This window comes from Cebus imitator, unplaced genomic scaffold (genome assembly GCF_001604975.1).
Source record: "Cebus imitator isolate Cc_AM_T3 unplaced genomic scaffold, Cebus_imitator-1.0 Scaffold478, whole genome shotgun sequence".
In the NCBI taxonomy this organism is placed as follows: domain Eukaryota; kingdom Metazoa; phylum Chordata; class Mammalia; order Primates; family Cebidae; genus Cebus; species Cebus imitator.
The window spans coordinates 679,069-698,075 of record NW_016107793.1 but is presented as its reverse complement, the minus strand read 5'-3'; the positions used below and the strand labels follow the sequence as shown (position 1 = coordinate 698,075).

Here is a 19,007-nt window from a genome sequence, read left to right as displayed (position 1 = left end):
ACTGGTGACAGAGCGAAACTCCATCTCAAAAAAAAGCACAGTGGTGATGTGGAAGTGAGAGGGTTAGAGGCTGGTGAGCACCAGCCCCATGGTAATAAACTTGTACTTCCCAGGTATAGAGAAGCCTGGTACACCCAAGGTGGCCTGCCCAGGAAGGACTTCAGGGACTGACTCAGGGATGATAGGATGCCTGATATGGTGGGGAGTCTTCTGTGTCGTGTCCCCTGAACAATCATCCACCTTCCCTCCCATGGATCCACCCACCCATCCATCTACCTCCCACCCATCCATCCACTCATCCATCCACCTATCCACCCACTTACCCATCCATCCATCCATCCATCTTTCATACATCTGCCCATCCATCTACCCATCTATCCAACCATCCATCCTTCATCCACTCATCCATCCATCCATCCATCTATCCATCCTTCATATACCCACCCATCCATCCATCCATGCATGCATGAGCAGTGAGCATGAGCAGGCCATAGTCCCTGCCCTCAAGAATCCTGTGTTTTAATTGGGGGTGGTGCAAAATATAAACAAGTAAGCAAGTCAAGAAAGTCATCTCCAATGTTGATAAATGCCACGAAGAAGCTAAAGCAGAGAGTTACAGGCTGCTACTTTAGGTTGGAGGTCCAGGGGAAACCTCCCTGAGGAGGTAATATTTGAGTGAGGCCAGATAACACAGGGATGCCAGGGGAAAATGGGGGCTGAGGCTTCTGAGCCTCAGTACTTTCAAGGGACTCTTGGGTCCCATGATCTCCACTCCCTGGCCCTGCCACCTCCACCACATGCCCAGGAAGCACAGGGTGGACACAGGTGGGCATGGAGTAGTGACTGCCCGCACTGGTGCCATGAATGACATCATACCCGGGGGCTCCCTCACCCCCACTTCCCTCCAGGTCTGCAGCAAATCACCCTGATGCTTTAAAACAAATACCTCTTAATCACTAAAAATTGAAATGATTTCATGTGAAAATGTTAATGTATTCGGAATCACAGCCGCACACTGCGTCTGACAAATTAGCACCCAGCCCGCTGCATTGTTTGTAGCTACATTTATCCTGGTGACGAGACACACACACAAAACGGCGGTGCAGAGGGGCAGAGAGGGCAGCTCCTGGCTGGGGGTGTATGTGGAGGAGGGAGAAGGAGGACAAAAGGGGGGTTGCAGAGGGAAACAGGGGTCCAAGAGGGCTGAGAGAGGCCCAGACCTGCTCTCACCCTACTGCTCCCGCACCTCTGGAAGCTCCCAGTTCCCTGGTCCCCTCTCTGGCCCTCTGTTGCCAATCTTGAACCCTGAGACCTGCACCAGGCTGGCCTGGTGGCCACACACAGATTCAGGTACCAGCAAAGCAGGAGCACCTAGAGTTGAGAAAAATTTTTGCAAGAATTTAACATTGCAAAAATAAGAACCAGGATGCGGAGAAACTGGAACCGTCATCGTTGCTGGTGAGAACGTAAAATGGTGTCGTTGCTAAGGAAAATAGTTTGGCAGTTCCCCAAGAAGTTCAACATAGAGTTACTGACCCAGCAATTTACTCCTCGGTCTACACTCAAGAGAGCTGAAAACAGGTCTTTAAACAGATACTTGTACCCAAATGTTCAAAACAGCATTATTCAGTCACCAAAAGGTAGAAACGACCCGAAAGTCTATCTGGGTGAATGGATAAACCAAATGTGGTCCATCCATACAATGAAATATTATTTAACCACAAAAAGGAATGAAACCCAGGCGTAGTGGTTCATGCCTGCAATCCCAGCACTTTGGGAGGCTGAGGCGGGTGGATCACTTGAGGTCAGGAGTTTGAGACCAGCCTGGCCAACATGGTGAAACCCCGTCTCTACTAAAAACACAAAAATTACCCAGGCATGGTGGGACATGCCTGTAATCCCAGCTTTTCGGGAGGTTGAGGCAGGAGAATCACTTGAACCCAGGAGGCAGAGGTTGCAGTGAGCTGAGATCACAGCACTGCACTCCAGCCTGGGGGACAGAGCGAGGCTCCATCTCAAAAACAAACAAAAAAAGAATGAAGCACTGATGCATACTGCAACATGCATGACCCTTGAGCACATTATGCTAAGTGAAAGAAGCCAGACGCAGAGGACCACAAATTATATGATTCTATTTACATGAAATATTGTAATAGACAAGTCCGTAGAGACAGGAAGCAAGCTGGTGTTTGCCAGGGGCTGGGGAAAGGGGAGAATGGGGAGTGACTGCTTAATGAGGTCTCCTTTGGTCTGATGAAATTGTTTTGAAACTAGATAGAAGTGATGGTTGCATAACATGTGAATGTATTCAATGTCAATGAATTGTGCACTTAAAATGGTTAATTTTATGTTACGTGAATTTCACCTTGTTTAAAAAATATATTACATGGCAAAGAAGAATTAAAAAAATAAAAAAAATACATATATGCATCAAAGTCTAACTCCATTGGACTAAGCTCATTTTACCAGTTACTGTTTGATCCTGGGGGATACTGAGGCCTGCAAAGGGCGGAAGTGGCCGGCCTGGCCTCCTCACCGAACCCTCCCACGGCCTCTATCCTAACCCCTGTCCCAGGCCTCAGCTCCATGACAGCCGAGGCCTGGTCATTCCTCCCATTTCATAGATGCGGCAGAGGAGTGTGTCTGGCCTGGGGCTTGTGCTGTAGCGGCAGAGTAGGTCTGGGACTCAGGCCCCTTAATGTCCTCCAGTCAGTTAACCCTAGCAAATGCACCCTCGGCCCCTCCCACTGTGAGGCTCTGGAAGTGGAGGTGGCTTCTGTGCATGTGTAAATGGACACAAACACAAGTCACCACACTTCTCACCTAGCCCTACATTCCCGGTGCGCAGACCAGAGCAGGCCCTTTGCTGCACCCGCAGCCGGCTCCTTCCATCATTCAGGTCTCAGTTCAAGTGTCGCCTCTTCAGAGAGGGCTTCCGGGACTGTCCTGTCTCACTGGCTACCCAGCATGCCCCTGCTTCCAGCTCCCTTGTGGTCACATGGCCCTCACGCTCACTTGCAGCATGTGATGCTGGGCCTGGCTCCTGCAGGTGCTCAGTAAATGCTTATTTAATGGTCCAGGTACCATCGTCACCTAGCTCTGTCCCTTAGCCCATCCTCTCTGCTTCTCTTAAAAGCCTGCTGAGGCTCTGGGCCCTCTACCCATTTTGCCTGCCCTGGAGCTGGGGCTGGCACCTGGCTCTGCTGTGGCAGCCATGGGATGTGGGCAAGTCACTCACCTCTGAGCTACCCACCGAGAGCTGTCGTGCAAGTACACTGCCAGTGCTCAGCAAGTATGCTCATCCTGCCCTCGCCCTGCTTTCCCAAGTTTCTCCCTGCATCCCATGCCTTTTCTACCAGGTATCCTTCCATGCTCTGCAAATCCCAAAGGGCCTCTGTGTCCTGCCTGTCCACACTGTCCCAGCTCGCCCCTGCTGCTTCTGAGCACAGCCTCCTCCAGCTGCTCTCCCTGCCTCCTCCCAGGGTGTTCCCCAGGCTTCATCAGCGGGGCCTTCTCCAAAGCCTTCCTCAAGGCTGCTTCCCCTCCTGCTCAAAACCTCACACACACTCCTGGGCCCCCACTGCTCTCTCCCTGGCCTCCTTTTGGCTTCCTCAAAATTGTCCCCTGAAGCCTCCTTTCCACCCCAGCTGTCGCCATTCCCTAATCATCCTCTTAGAATGGGATTCGAGCTCGCACATGTCTGTGATCAGTTCCTTATGAAAGGGTCTCTCGTCTCCACTTCCCACCCTGACTGCATCTCAAAGTGCTAGTCCCAGTTTCCAATTATCTTTTAGATGTTTCCACCTGATTATCCTCCTGCACTTCAAACTGAACAGGTGTCTGAAATCTCAGGCCCCAAACTTGGGCTCCGAGGGCTGGACGGGAGGGAAGGAGAGGAACGGCCCCGCCCGTGGCCTCAGTCCCAACACTCACCAAGGGTGGGGGATGCAGCCTTGGTACACGTGGGAGCGGAGGTGAATGGGGCAGACGGGGCAGTGCACAGGCACTGGGGGTGCACAGGGTAGTGGGGAGGCATGGGACGGGGGACACGGAGCGGTGAGAGTGCCCAGGACAGAGGGTACACAAGGCAGGGGTACACAGGTGGTGGAGTGCACAGGGCAGGAATTGTGCAGGCACTGGGGGTGCATGGGCATGGGGGCACCTAGCAGGGGGGTACACATCTGCCAAAGTGGCATCCAGGCTTCAGCCCCAGCCCACCCAGGAAAATGGGCTTGCTGGGCCCAGCCCAGATCTTTTGCTTTTTCAAGAGAAGCCTGACATTTTGGATTTGTATGTGAATTATCTTTTTTAAGAATGTTATATCTGCCGCGTGGGGGCTAAATGCCCTGCATGCTGCCACCTGGCTACCTCTGGGTGGGTGCTTTGCCCACATCATCATCTTCCTGCTAAGGTCCTGGGCTAGGCCCCTGTTAGGTGCAGGGCACAGAAACCCAACTCACATGGGTGTTAAAGCGGGAAGTTCTTGAATCTAGGGCCAGGAAGGCTGTCAGGGTCAGCTCACAGGACTGAGAAAAGCTGCAGGGAGCAGGGACCAGAGCCTCGGGGCCTTGGGGCCACCAGGACAGCCTCCCCCTTCTACTTGTCCCTTGTCCCTGATCTCCCTGTGCGCTGGCCTCACCCGCCTCTGCCCCCTGACCGATTTCCATAAAAGGACGAAGCGGTCCTGGGCCAACTTCGGAACCTGCATCGTCACTGTTGCCAACCAGGCAGGCAGTCGGGCGGCACTTCTGCCTCCAAGCCGGAGAAGCTCTGGGAAGGATCCTGACTGGCACAACCCAGGCCACGTGGCCAGCCTGGCCCAATCATGTGCCCAGGATCTCTGGGACCATTAGCCAGCTGGGACAGGTGCTTTCCCCAGGGGGAGGCTGGGTCCCCATAACTGTCAGTCCCACCAGGGCGCCATGGCAGAGGTTGTCAAAGGAAGGTGGAGGTGCTGTGCGCTGAGAAAGTATTTCAGCAGTCAAAACAATGGGCGGTGGAGAAACTACCAAACCCCATGAGATGAAGCCATCCCTCCAGAAAGCCCAATTCCCAAAGGGTAAGAAACTTCTCAAGAGCAAGTAGGGTGCTGCTGAGTGGACTCCAAGTTGGCACCGAACCATCCTTTCTCCTTTCCCACCGAGCCTCACAGAGGCCACTTGCCCCTGTACACAGTCTCCCTGACTATCCCACAGAGCCTGTTTCCAGCAGCACCCCCTGCGGAGGCTCTCATCACACCCAGACCTCCCTGTGACTCGCTCTGCTGGTCCCAACCTACCTTGGAGGGCTTCACAGAACTGAGTAAATCCACCTTTCCCTGGACGGCTTTCAGTGCCCTAAAGGAATCAGGATGCCCAGTGCCGCCAGGACCTGTTGGCCGTCTCTCCTGGGCCACAACTGGCTTTAAGTCTGTCCTTTGCCCCCGGTGCCTGCCCGACCCCGACAATGCTGTTCTGATCCCTTGGCTTCATGTGGCCAGAGCCAGTTTCTGTTGCTTGTGACCCATGCACCCTGTCCACACTCTTGACACAGCCTAGCAGAGTGGAGCTCCCTGGGCGGAGCCTCTTGCTCTTTCGGCTTCTCCCCCAACCCAGCTCCCCATCTATTTTCTGTTTCTGACATCACTTCCCCAGGCTCGAGAGCTCTGAATCATGTTTGCCTCCTCCCCCTCCCTCGCCCCCCACATGCAGCATCCAGATGCAACATCTCCTCCTTTGCAGCGTCTCCCACATCCATCTCTTACTCCATCCCCGCTGCCTGCCTGCCACCAGGGAGGGACGCCTGGTCATTTCTTGCCTGGATGACCGCCACAGCCTCCGGGCCGGTCTCCTTGCCTCCAGCCTCTCCCTGCTCCCATCCATCCTCCATGAGCTGCCAGATTAATCTTCCTTAAACACTGCTCACTGCTTGTCACTCCCCAGCTCAGAGATGTGGTCTCAGCCCTGTCGCTTGCCGGCCCCCCACAGGCACTGTCTGCTCCATCAGGGCTGCCCGCCTCCTGGCTGCGCCCTGTATACATGCTGTCACTGGGATTACCCGGCCACTCCTCCTCCTCCCCTCGCTGTCTGGCCAAATTCCACCACATGCCAAGGTCCCAGCCTGAGTCCCTCTCCTGTTCTAGCCTCAGTGCCCCCAGGACTCTGGGGCAGAGACAGGGGGTGCCCAGGGACCAGCTCTGAAGTCACAGGTTGGCCAGAGGCCAGCAGGTGGGCTGTCCTTGCCGGGCCTGTCCGGGCTCTCTAATGTTGCTGTGGCCTCTGCCACCTCTCTGCTCTGCATGTCCCAGGGACCCACCCTGGCTCTCAGGTGTCAGGAGTCCTACCCAGCCAAGTCACTCTGGTGACTCACCCTTCACTACGTCAGCCTTCCTTTTCAGGCCCCCTCAGGAATGATCATTACCCAAGAATGAGCACCCTCCCAAGATTCCAGACCTGCAGGCCCTGCCCTTGATGCCTGCTGCTGCCAGTTTTATCAACCAAAGATCCTGCTCCCCAACCCCCAACACAAAACACTCCAAGGTTGTGTCACAGAGGGGGGCCCAAAGTGAGCATCCACCCTGCAGACCACACAGCTCACACCTGCAGAGCATTTACCATGATGTGAGCTGGCATCGGGCTGTGTGCACCACATGGGATGACTCGTTTAATCCTTGCAGCCCTATGAGGTAGGAACCTTTCATTGTCCGCATTTTCCAGGTGAGGAGACTGAGGCACAGAGAGCTTAAATAACCTACCCAAGTTCACCCACTTTAGGATTCTAATCCACACCAGAGCCCTGCCTCTTAAGCACAGTCCTCCCAAGTCCTAGCCGATGCTCTACCTTTTGACCCACCAGAGTCTAGTGTCCAGGAGGGAAGCTGCCCCTCCCAGCCTGGGAAGTCAATGGGTCCTGCAGGGGAAAGCCTAAGAAGCCTTTGTCCACTCCCTGCCCGTGGTCACTTAAGAGGGCTGGGAGTGACCTTGGTCAGGAGCAGTGATGTATGGAGCCAGCTCATCCTGGCTCGGGACGGCCAATCACAATTTCTAGAATTCTGCAAGCCAGTTGACATCACATTGATAGCCTGAAATAGGCCATGGTGGGAGTATTTACACCATGGAAATTGGCAAATCAGTCCTCCAGCCTGCCTAAAGAGCCAATTGTGACCATTCACCAGGACAGCACGCTGTTGGGACGGGGAGGAAGAATGCTGACCACTCTTAGAAGGCATCCTGGCATTTGCATGGTGGGCTTCAGGAATTCACACCAAAGACAGGCGCCCAGTGGAGCCAGGGGTCTGAAAGGAAAGAGGTCTTGAGAAGACCAGGTGGTTCTCAAAAATGGGCCTCTGACTGTGTGATCCTGAAGGAACTGGAGGAGGAAGTTCCCTAGAAAAGTATCAGGGCAACTGCAGGATATCCAGGTAGGCTCAGACTCTGAGCAGACACGCCCAGGACGGAAAGATGGCCGGAAACCAAGGAGAAGCCACAGGTGAGAGGCATGGATGGAGGAGCCACGCTCAGAGGCAGAGCACAGGTGTAGCGGCATGAGGCTTGCAGGCGATGCCAGAGAAACACGGGGCAGTAGTGGGGCTTGGAGGAGGGAGCTCAGAAGAGCCGAGCCCCGCTGCTGACCTCTGAGAAAGGTCATGGGGGCAGCTGTGGGCAGGAGCTGTAGTCTAGTCATCATAAGGAAGGAAATCTGATTTGGCGAATGTATCACTTAGGGTTCTTTGAAGGCAAGCAAGAAAAAAACAATTCTCACAAATTTAGAAAGAACAGTAGTGGCAGAAGACTGGGTTGCTGAGAGAAGGAACAGAGGCCTAAAGAGCAGGCTCTGCACTGGAAAGAACCAGGCCAAGAGAAATACTTACCTAGCTCACCTGGGCCCTGCTGCTGGGATGAAGGGATCCCCCAAACAGCCCACTAAGACGGAAATGGAAGCTGGACCAGATACAAAACCTAACAAACATCCACTGGAGTAGCCATACCCCAGTGAGCCTTATGCCAACTCCAGGCACAGTTCTAGAAGAGCTTCTCAATCCGCTGCAGATGACCAAAGGAAGGAGGGACTGTGAAAGGCCTGCTGGGATCCCCATGGACCAGTCACGCCAGACCAGCTTCCCTTATTATGGGGTTACTTTCCCATAGTAGATGAAGGACAGACTAGAAACACAGCGTGTCTGGATTCCAGCCAGGCGCCCAATAAAATAAATATCTTAGATGGCCAAATGCAGATATATAAGCTGATGACAGCAGAGTGAAGGGAAGGCAAAACCTGTTGAATGGCCAACCTTGTTTTCTAATGCTGCGGCTAAAATAGCCTTGATCCGGCCGGGCACGGTGGCCCATGCCTGTAATCCTAGTACTTTGGGAGGCTAAGGCGGGTGGATCCTGAGGTCAGGAGATCGAGACCATCCTGGCTAACATGGTGAAATCCTGTCTCTACTAAAAATACAAAAAACATTAGCCAGGCATGGTGGTATCCACTTGTAGTCCCAGCTACTCTGGAGGTTTGAGCAGGAGAATCACTTGAACCTGGGAGGCAGAGGTTGCAGTGAGCTGAGATGATGCCACTGCCCTCCAGCCTGGTGACAGAGCAAGACTCCATCTCAAAAAAAAAAATAGCATTGATTCAGACCCTGCTTTACTTCCGAGTCACAGGCTGTGTGCTTGGTGCTATTCAGCATACTTATTTATTACCTGGCAAAATGTATTGATGACATACTGGTTAAATCTGAGGATGATTGTGCCCACCCTTCTTAATGGACAAGAAGCTGAGAGGAGCAGCAAATAGCCTGGGTAACAACAAGACAATAGCCTCGGTGGCCCCAGCCCAACCTAATCTGCATAACCATAACCCCTGGCTGTGGTGATTGGCTCATACAGTGGGCAGGGCATTGGCGGTGGACCAATGATGGGAGACTTGGACATTTGTTGGATGGTGGAGGGAAGAGATGTGCTCTTCTACCCCACTGGCTGCGGGCCTGGGCCTGTAAGGATGTAGCCCTGGGAGCTCCTGGCAGTCACCTTGGAACAGAGGGAAGAGGCTGTTGGAGAGTGGCGCCAAATCCCCAAGAGCAGAGATGAGGGAAGGATCTTGGCCATGCTGTTCTCCCTGGATCCCACCATGCCTGAAGCCACAGCTACCCCCGAGTTCAGTTCCACGTGCCCTTATATTCTCCCTCTTTTCAATTTATTTTTTCTTAAGCCAGTGTAAGTTGGGTTCCAATATTTGCAACAGATATACTTAGTGTCCTATGCCACTTCACGCTGGGGCATCATGGCACAGTGTGGTGAGCTCCCAGGGCTGAGGAGGTGTGACAATTGGGCTGCCATCCAGAGGCAGGTAACAAGGATGTAGGGGTTGGGATTCCGGCTGGGAACCATTCTCATGAGGAGCAGATGAGAGGGCTGGGGAGGGCTGGCCAGGAAATGGGCGGATGTGGCCTGGTGGGACCCCTGTCTTAAATAACTGAAAGGGCTAACCCATCCTGTGTGGCCCCAGAAGGAAGGACCCAGAACCATTTGGGGAGCTTACTGGGAAGGAGTCCCCCTCATTATAAGAAAGTGGTTTCGAACAGTCCCAGTTGCCTGAAGATGTGTGGCCCGGGCACATCCTAAAGCTTGGGGCTTTGGGTGAGGAAAGCCTCTGATGGCCTGGATGCACACTACGTGGGGTCAGGAGGCAGGACGGAGATGAGGAATGGGCTCCAGGCTGTGAGGGAGTTCACAGAGAATCAGGGTCTCCAGACTTTCTCCCATCAAGTCCACGGGCACAGAGAGGGCCCTGGCAGTAAATAGCCAAACGGGGAGAGCCTGCAGGGTGGGTGTAGTGTGTGGTGGGGGAGGTGGGGCGCAGCAGTAGCTGCCCAGTAAGGTCCCAGCTCTGCCACTTCCTGCAGTGTGACCTCCTCTGATAGTGTCCTCATTTGAGGCATGGGGCTAACCTCAGCCACCTGTGGATTGTCCTGAGGTTTGATCAGATGAGGTAGGTGCAGCCCAGCACTGCACGATTACTACCATCGCCAAGTTAATCAAGAATAAAAACCGTAACAGTCTCCAGCCCCCAAGGGCTCCTCCTCTTTCCGCCACAAAGTCTCTCTTCTTAGCTGAAGGAGAAGGCATTTGGGTGTCAGGGGCTGAAGTGGAGCCCCAGCCTGCCGAGGACAGCCGGGACTCGGGGCAAGTCCGTGCTGGGCCTTATCTGTAAAATGGGAAAGGCTACACAGGTGCATCCGAAGCCCCGGCCTGCAGGAGGTGCTCGGGTTATGGGGACGTTCTCCTCCCTTACACAGCGAGACAAGCCCGGGGTCTTTGCAAGCCGCACGCACAAGATCGCTCGAGGAGCCAAGCGCCCACTCACTTCTCAGGGGGCCCGGGAAGGGCGGGCAGGGGCGGGAGCTGCAGCTGGGCAGCAGCACGGGGGCTGGGCGGAGGCGGCCGCGCGGCGGCGGTGCCCGGAGGCTGGACGCCCGCTCCCCGGGCGGCAGCCGAGCACTCAGCCAGGAACTTGTTAACAGGCCCCGAACAAAGAACCGCTAATCCGGCGGGCGGCCGCGGGCTGGCTGGCGGGCGGAGGGATCCCGCCCCTTCCCGGCTCGGCCGCCCGAGTTTGCGGCGCTTTAATTACCCCGCGCCAGGCGGCCCCGCGGCCTCCACCCTAGGGCTGGATGCCCCCGGGCGCGCCCCTCCCGCAGCCCCGCCCGACGGGAGCCGAGGCGAATGGCGAAGCCCCTTGGCTCCGGCTGCCGTGGGCTCAGGCACCCGCACCCCATGGCCGCTCACGTGCCCCGCAGATCCGCAGGCCTGAGGGCCCCGCGCGCCACGCTACCTAGACAGCGGGGCGGGGGCTGAGGCCCGGGGCACGCGCTGAGGAGGTGCTGTTATCCGCCAGTGCCGGGCACATTTTTTGGGGGGGGATGGTGGGCGGTGCGGGAAAGATACAGACCTGGGAAAAACCACTGGTCCCTCAGCTCCATTGGGTCCCTGCCTCGATTAGGAGGGGTAGAGTTGAATTCAGACTGTACTCCCCCAGTCTCCTCCCCCACGTCCCCCGCAGCCTCTCCACTGGACCTGCTGGCCTTCGGCACTGGAGTTCCACCTGCCTCCCTGGCTGGGGACGCGTAGGGGAGACGTGGGATGCAAGGTCCGGAGCGCCCTCCCCAAGGCCCCTCTGGTGCTGTCAATTTAGACAGACTCCCCTGGCCTTCCCCCAACCCCCTCCCCATCTCAGCTACATATTTGCCTGGGGCTCAAGGTGACCCTGAGCCTTCCAGACGGACACAGCTCTGATATCCCAGCGTGTGAGGGCCGGCTCTGAGGGCCCCACCAGTCAGGGTGACAGCTGGCCCTTGGTGCTCCCATCACAGCACAGCAGCAGGGGCTTCAGGGCCCCTCCCCCATCAAAATTGTACCTAAAACTTCCCCTTCGCTAGTTACTCTGGGGCTGAAAAGCTGCCATTCGGGTCTCCCACAGCTCATGCAGCTCCCCATCTCCACCTCAAACGGGGCTGGGAGGGCCAGTCAAGGACAACCTGGAGAGACGCAGGAACTTCTATATGCCCTGCCCTCGAAGGAACAGAAAGGAAGCCAGGCCTGTCCTCCAGTCCAGAATGGGAAGCTCACCCCGGGGCCTTTTCCCTCCCACCTGGTTCCCCAGCCCCATGTCTTCCACAAAGACAGCCAAGGACTCCCCCACTTCCCGAAGGAGAGGACTGAACAGTGCCCTCTGCCATGTCCTCATCGATTGCTAACATGTATCGAGTGCCCACTATGTGCCAGCATTGACATGCATCCACCCAGCAAATCTGCACAAAGCCCTAGGAGGTGGGTTCTATTACGAGTCCAGCGTACAGACGAGAAAACTGAAGGTGTGCGGAGAGGAGCTGGATGCAGGGCCAGGAGGGGCTGTCTCAGGGGCTGCCCCTACTTTTGTGTACCTGCCCAGCGTCACCCTAGTCCTGGTCCAAACCCAGCCACAGACTTGCCAACTCACCCATTCCACTACTCCACGTGCCTGCGGTTCTGGACCCCTGGGGTCTGAAGCTGCCTGTGGCACCTGACATCAGTGCCCAGGAAGGGGGTGGGCCTCAGGCACTGGCACCCTGACCTTCTGGGCACCATGAGAAGGCCTGTTTCTGACTCGGGAGGTATTTGCCAGTGGAAGCTATTTGCTAGGCCCTTACTTCCTGGCCTAGGGGTTGGGACTCACAGTCCCCAGCTCTGCCTCACAACCACTTTTGGCTTTGCCTCAGCAGCCACCTGGCTCTCCAGCGATGCAGGCAGCCCCTGCCAGGAGAGCTGATGTCTGTGGCAGGTGCTGGGAAGGTGTGAGCAGTTCCTGGGGGAGCCTGCTGCTGAGTGTGGAGTCCACCCCAGGCTCCAATAGAGGCATCATTGGGTATACTACACCCTTTAGTATATAGAGAGGCGAACAGCCCAGAGAGGTTAAATGATTTGTCTAAGATTACACAGCAATCAAAAAGCAGAGCGAGGACTAGAATTTCGTTCCGTTCAGGGCTCCTGCCCCACTCTGTGCCATGTCCTGTGAGTCAGAGACAATCATCAACACACAGTTGCATGATGACCTGAACCCAAATCTTCATCTTCAGAACCCCCAAACAACTGCCCCTTGCACACTGGAAGAACGATGTCTGAATCAGGCTCAAATCCCTGCAGGGGGTGGTGGACATGCAGTTGGAAAGGGAGCTCCTTCTAACCAGAAGAGGCCCCTGCCTGGGCCTAGGGCAGTGGGAAACGAAGCAGCTGATGCTGAGACGCATTTTTCTCCCATGTCTGGGCTTGGGCCCTGATGTGGCTTAAGTCCGCACCTCGGTCCTAACTCATGCCACCCCCCACAAATGCCGGGGGACACAGAGGAAGGAGACAGACAAGCTATGGCACCAACTGGGTGTCAGGGTTCACCTTGAGTGCCCTCTCCACATTGCCCATCAATCTGTTACTAGAACCCTAGAAAGCAAGCATGACCGTTCTATCAATGTGGAAACAGGCTGGGGACTGAAAGTTGCTTGTCCAAGGACATGAGGCTCAGGTTGGAGCTTGGTCCTGGCTGCCTCCTAAGTCCCCATCCTTTCTACTCCACCTGGCAGGAATACGGAGTGAGACTCCCCAGAAGGCAGGAGGACCCTTCAATGCCACTCCCACAGGAGCAGATGAGGAACGAGGGGGTGGGCTGGTGGATCTGACTGCAGGAAGCTGAGCTCCGGTCTGAGCGTTGTTGGGCCCTGGGGCTCAGCCTCAGGAACCAGAAGTCCCACCCCACGTAAGAGCTATGCAGAGGGGCCCAAATCTTGACGTGACTCTGTGAATGACACTATTTGCTTGAGAAAATATTAACTCTGGGAAAATCCATGCCAGGGTGGGGATAGGGGTTCCCACTCAACAGATGTGGGCATACGACTTGCGTGAGTGGCCCATAAGCACACACCAATGTATTGTGTACAATGAGCTGGTTTGCTGTCCGTACGTGTGGCGGGGGTAGGGCACCCCCCACCCCATGAAGGGGCCTAGTTTTCCTGGTCCCCACCTTGGACAGGAGGCCATTTCCAGCCTCCCTGGAGCATGGCAATCTGTGTTCAGGGACAGGGATGGGGTTGTTGCTGACAGGGCCAGAGCAAACATCTCTCCCTGTCCCCAGTAATACAGTCCTCCCTGTCTGGACAGAGAACCCAAACTCAAAACGAGGAAATGAAAAGAAACAGCACCTGGCTGCCAGTGACTCGGAACATGCTGGGGTGGAGAACAGGGTCACTGCGCCATGGACAGTGGCAATACCTGAGGGAGGCACTGGAGGAGGAGGGGGCTCAGGCCAGAGGCTTCTGGCAGCTGCCCCAGGGCTGAGGCCTCAGGACCTCAGTCTTTCTTTAGCCCACCCAAAGCACATCAGTATGCCAGGGCACTCTGCAGGGAAGGAGGTGGGAGGCCTTTGGGAGGGGCTGGACTGAAGCTGCAGGCTTCACAGTGCAGGGATTGGCAGCAGCAAAGGGGCGTGTCCCAGGTCTGGACAGAGCCAATGTTGGGGTGTTGAGTGGGGAGCATGCTGGCGGGGTCAGTGGCACTAGGTTTTGCAAGGCAAGGGAGTCTGGAAGCCGGAGCTTGCCTGGGGGTGCCCATCCCATCAGCAGTCAGAGCCAGGTAGGGCACCCAACCTCCAGATAGACCAGCCCAGTGCTGATGTGGGGTGATGAAGAGGGAGGCAGGTGTTTTCCTAAGGGCCTAAGGGGGCTCAAGGTTTGGACTGACCTGCAGGCACTGGGAGTCACTGAAAGCTTTCCAGCAGGTTTCCAGCCCAGAAGCCGGGGCATGCCTTAGTGTGAGTGGAGGAGGCGGGAAGGGGGTGGATAGCGGTGGCTGCTGCAGTGGTGGTCCAGGTGAGGGAGAAAGGGGTGGAGGATGGGGAGAGACAAAGAAGTCAAGGGACATGAACAATGTCACAAGTAGGCCTCAGCTGGAGGACTTGGTGACAGATTAGATGTGAAGCGCGTGAAGGAGAAGGGAGAAGCAAGGGAGACTTTAAGGCTTCCAGCCCCAGGCTTCGGGAATAGGAGTGGGGGACGACAGGGCCCTTGGGAGGAGGGGGCATCGGGAGAGGGATGGCCTAGAACAAGAGGCCCTGCATGCATGTGAGTGGACACACAGGTCCCAGGTGGCAGCTAGGCCCAGCACTAGGGCCTTCACCTAGAGCATGGACCCCTACTCTAAACCCAGAGCAGGCTCCTGCCTTCTGAGGCTTCAGCCTGCAGGTCTGGACCCAGAGCAGCACTAAGCAGGAAGAAGGGTTGTAAGGACAGGGGCTCTCTGGCCCCTGGCTGAGGCCAAAGTTGGCTACTCCTGGGAACCAGAGCTGTGCCTTTTGGCTGGGGACTTGGTACCTGGGTCAATGCCTATCCCTGGTTCCTGAGAGAAGCCCCTCCCAATACAGGCAAGCGGTGAGCAGGCTGGCAGTGAGAGGACCTGCTCTCCCTTGGGGGTACCTAGAGGCCCCAAAGCCTAGGCCACCCCACCCAAAAGGCAGGCTGAACAGAAACAGGGTATATCCTAGGCCTGGAGGATTCAGACCCCCTCAGCCAGCTGCATTCTCCCAGGTGGGGTAGACAGAGGGGTCCTAGGTCAGCCCTAAGGATGGGGATAAGGGTCTGAGAAGGAGGAGCAAGACTAGATGGTTGGGGTCAGGTTGGGCAGTGCAACAATGCCAGAGCATGGCACCCCTCAGCCCCATCTTCAAGGGAGCCAGATCCTTGCTCAGGACTGCAGAGGTGTGGGTGACAGGGAGACCACAGGGCAGGGTGGGGGCGTGCATGCCAGCTGCGTGTGACGGGGTTTGAAAAGGAAAATCCTGTGAGACAGATGGGTGCTTGCGTGCGTGGGTACAGAGAGGGCCTGCGGTTTCGAGCGTGCTGAAGGGACAGGCTTTTGTGTGATGTCCGGAGACAGAGGGTGGGCGCGTGGCCTGGGGAGCAGGCGGCTGCAATTGGTCGCGCTGGCCCCCGGCGCCCCCTGCTGCCTGCTGGCCATCCCTCCCTCAGCAGCTCACAGACACATTTTTCACCAGAGGCTGTTGCTGCGGAGGCAAAAGGCAGCGCGGGAGGAGCCGGGGTCACCGCAGGGCCAGCCTGTCTGGGCATCCACATGTACCCAGTGCCTGTGGGGCACAGGGGGAAGGGAGTCCCAAAGAAGTAGGGCCCGTCCCCGCCCCATGGCCTTCAGCAGCTCCTTCCGCAGGCCCAGGGGCAGAGTTGATGCCTGGGGGCAGACTCTGCTTCAGACCCTGCAGCACCTGTGCCCACCTGCCAACTCTCTGGGCAACCTTGGGCCAGGCCTCAACAGATGCCCCGCCAACCAGGGATGCAGTTCCCCCACCCCACAGCCTCCTGAGGAGTCCATGTGGCAACCCTCTGCTCCAGGCTGCGGCAGCCTGATTCACCAGTACCTGTGCCCTCTTATCTGTACATGCTCACCTGTGCAACTGCACACAGCCATCACACACGCCGGCCATCACACACATCCATCAGGCCACACACGCACCAATGCTGTCCACACCATGCCAACCCCCCTTGTTACCCAGGCACACATGTCAACCCACAGCCTTCACACGTGCTCTGCATGGGCGACCTGCAGCTATGACCACACAGCCCTCACAGGCATCAACTCAGAAAACATTTCCTAGGCACCTACTGGGTGTCGGGCAACACCTGATCTGTATGTGGGGCACTAATACCTCCACCTCATCATGGATGACATTGCAACCTGTACCCCGAGTGCTCATCTGGGGGGCTGCACACACATCCCTAACACACACATGTGTGGGACACAGACACACACCCAACAGCAGTTCAGCCTGCCAGCTTGGTCAGGATTAGAAGGAGAGGCCCTGGGGAAGAAGGGGGTGCTGATGGAGAGGGGACATAGAGTGGGGGGGATGGAGTAGAGAGGGGTACTGAGGAGGCAGGATGGGGTGGGTGGTCAAGCAGTGGTGGGTGCAGGATTCGCTGGGCAGAGACACCCTTTAAGGAAACAGCCATTAGCCTCACTCATCAGGCTGGTCCCTGAGCTCTCACTCATTGATCTCCAATCAGTCTGGCTTGGCAACTCAGAAACCCCAATGCTCCCTTCCAACACCCCTGTTATGAGCAGCAGCCTGGCCAGGCTGGGGAGTAACCAACCAGGTTACTAGGGACAGCAAGAATGGAGAATTGCCAGGGTAAGCCTCAAGACCCTTGATCACACAAATGGCACCCCCCCCCACACACACACACCACCACGGCCACAGACACATAAGCTCAGCTCAGCTAAGTGCATGGGGGGCAGAGATCAGGAGGCCCCCACAGCTCAGCCTAGGTGGAGGCTCAGGGAGAACAGACAAAGGATGGAGGGGAACTTCCTCCCCTCAAACCCCCTCCCAAAGGAATGAGGTGGGCTGAGGGCTGAGTTAGCAGTGGGTTAGGGTGACCAACGGGGCATGCAGGGACCAAGAAAGATTGTGGAGTTTACGGAAGAAGGGAAAGCTGGCGGATCAACCGCACACAACTCTGGCCCCCCGCTTCAGGGAGGCCAGGAGCCACAGCCCCGGCCACCGGAACCGCGGCGCTTTGACAGTGCCGGCTGCAAGGACTGGGGGCTGGTGTATGCGCCTCCACGCCTGAGTGTGTGCGTGTGCGAGCGTGTGTGGCGGGGACAGAGGAGGACACTGTGTTCTGGACGTGGGCAGAGGCCAGGTGCCAAGCTGGGAGATTGTGAGTGGCTGTTTAGGGCAGATGCTACCGGGAAGAGGTATCTTAATCGCTTCCCGCACCCCCATTTCCTGGGCACTGGGATAGGATCAAAACCCTCTAATCTTCGAATCCTCAAAGTCAGGCTCCCTGGGGTTGATCCAAACCCCCAGCCCTGCTCCAGGCCCAGGCAACCAGCAAACTTCCCCCACCCGGAGGCGTGGGGCGTCTACACTCGCCAGCCCCGCGCGCTGACAGCTGCTCCCGGACTTGGCAGAACCCAGGCTTCCGGGAGAGCGCGCGGGGACGCTGCGCAGCACGAGAAGAGGCCCCCGCGTCCCGCCTCGCAAAGTTTGGCCTCGGGGGGCTCCCAGCCGGGTCTAGCAGCGCGGGTCAAGGACCCCCCACAGCAGCAAGCGTTCGCGTGCACCGTCCCCCGCAAGCCTCCCCAGAGCGCGCGCAGCGTGACTCACCCGAGCCGCGGAGCCAGGCGGAGAGGACTATGCCCAGGAGCGCTGGCCACAGGCCGGGCCGGACGGCCATGGCCGCGGGCGGACGGGCCGGGCACGGGGCCCCGCAGGCGGGAGGGCTGCTTTCAGCGCCTCAGCCCGGAGCCCCAGGTCGGGGCGCCCCCGCGGCCCATGCCAGAGGACTGTGCTGCCTCCCGGCGGCCGGCTGCGGGGCGCACGCGGCGCGTGGCTCCCCTGGGCACGGGAGCGCAGCAATGCAGCCGGGGCGGAGCGCAGCGCCAGCCGCGCCGCGCACCGAGCCAGCCGCGCCGCGGAGCCCGCAGCCGGAGAACCGGCCGGTGGGCGCCGCAAAACCCGGACTGGAGCGACGGAGCGGGGCGGCGGTGGGGCGGGGCGGGGGGGAAGAAAGGAGGGGCCGGGCCGCCCCGCGTGGCGCGCGCGGGCTACCCCCAGCACCGGGAATCCCTCCGGGCGATGCCTGAGGCTCCCCCAGGGAGGGGCTTGGGGTGGTGGGCGTGGAGGCCTCCCACCGCCCCGCGCGGTCTCCGGGGACAGGGGCAGGAGTCTGAAACACGGAGTGGATCGGTGCTCGGGATCCGGGCTCTCGCGGGCCCGCCAGTCTGCGCACAGGTGGCCCGGGAGGGGCCCGGGGCTGCGGCGACCCCGGCGCGGCGCCAGCCTGCGGAGAGCTGCCCAGGGCAGGGGTGCCCCGAGCAGGTTCCGCTGCAGTCCTCTCCCCCGTCCATGCCTCGCGGCCGCGCTCCGTGGCCGTCCGGGCGCCGCCGTACGCTGCCAGCCCGCGGCTTGGTTAGGGGACTGCGGGAGAGCGCCGGGGCCCCGGCCCGAGCGCAGAGGTGCCCTGGCCACCAGAGCGTAGCAGGCCAGACTCGGGGACACCCGCAGTCCCAACCTCGCAGCCTGGTGGACCCCAGCGGTGCGCCTCACACCGTGACCCAAGGTTTCCCTAACCCCTTGGCGTCTTTCGCCGAAGGAAAACAACCTTCGGGCGCAGAGTACCCGACTGGGCGCGCGGTGTTTAAGCCCCGAGAGCGCACGGCCCCCGCGACGTGGGCGTGAAGGAACGAGCTGGGCTTTGGCAGCTAGGGAGACAGGGGTAGGGTCTAGGCGACTTCACCTTCTAGCTCTGTGACCTTGGGCAAGTCACGTCGTCTCCAGGAGCCTTCAGCAGTGACCGCTGCTGGAGTCTCCTGTGCCCCACCCCCATTCCCTAATCGGGTTAAAATAAACAGAGGGCTGCCTTGAAGGAGAAAGGAAATGACAGCCGCGCGCCGTGCGCCTCGGGCTAGTGATCAGAAAAAGAGAGGGTCCTA

At 57.9% G+C, this 19,007-nt stretch overlaps 1 protein-coding gene across 2 annotated transcripts in view; it reads right to left on the bottom strand.

Annotated features, from left to right (window-relative positions):
• UNC5A (unc-5 netrin receptor A) overlaps positions 1-17,929 on the bottom strand; it is a 63,847-nt gene extending 45,918 nt beyond the window's left edge. The window contains exon 1 of one of the 2 annotated variants that reach the window (XM_017512824.2): positions 17,680-17,929. In XM_017512824.2, coding sequence (XP_017368313.1) covers positions 17,680-17,749 — 70 coding nt within the window. In that variant the 5' untranslated portion in view covers positions 17,750-17,929. The remainder of the gene's footprint in view (positions 1-17,679) is intronic. The other variant, XM_017512823.2, reaches the window with a different exon arrangement.
• Between the last annotated feature and the right edge of the window lie 1,078 nt (positions 17,930-19,007).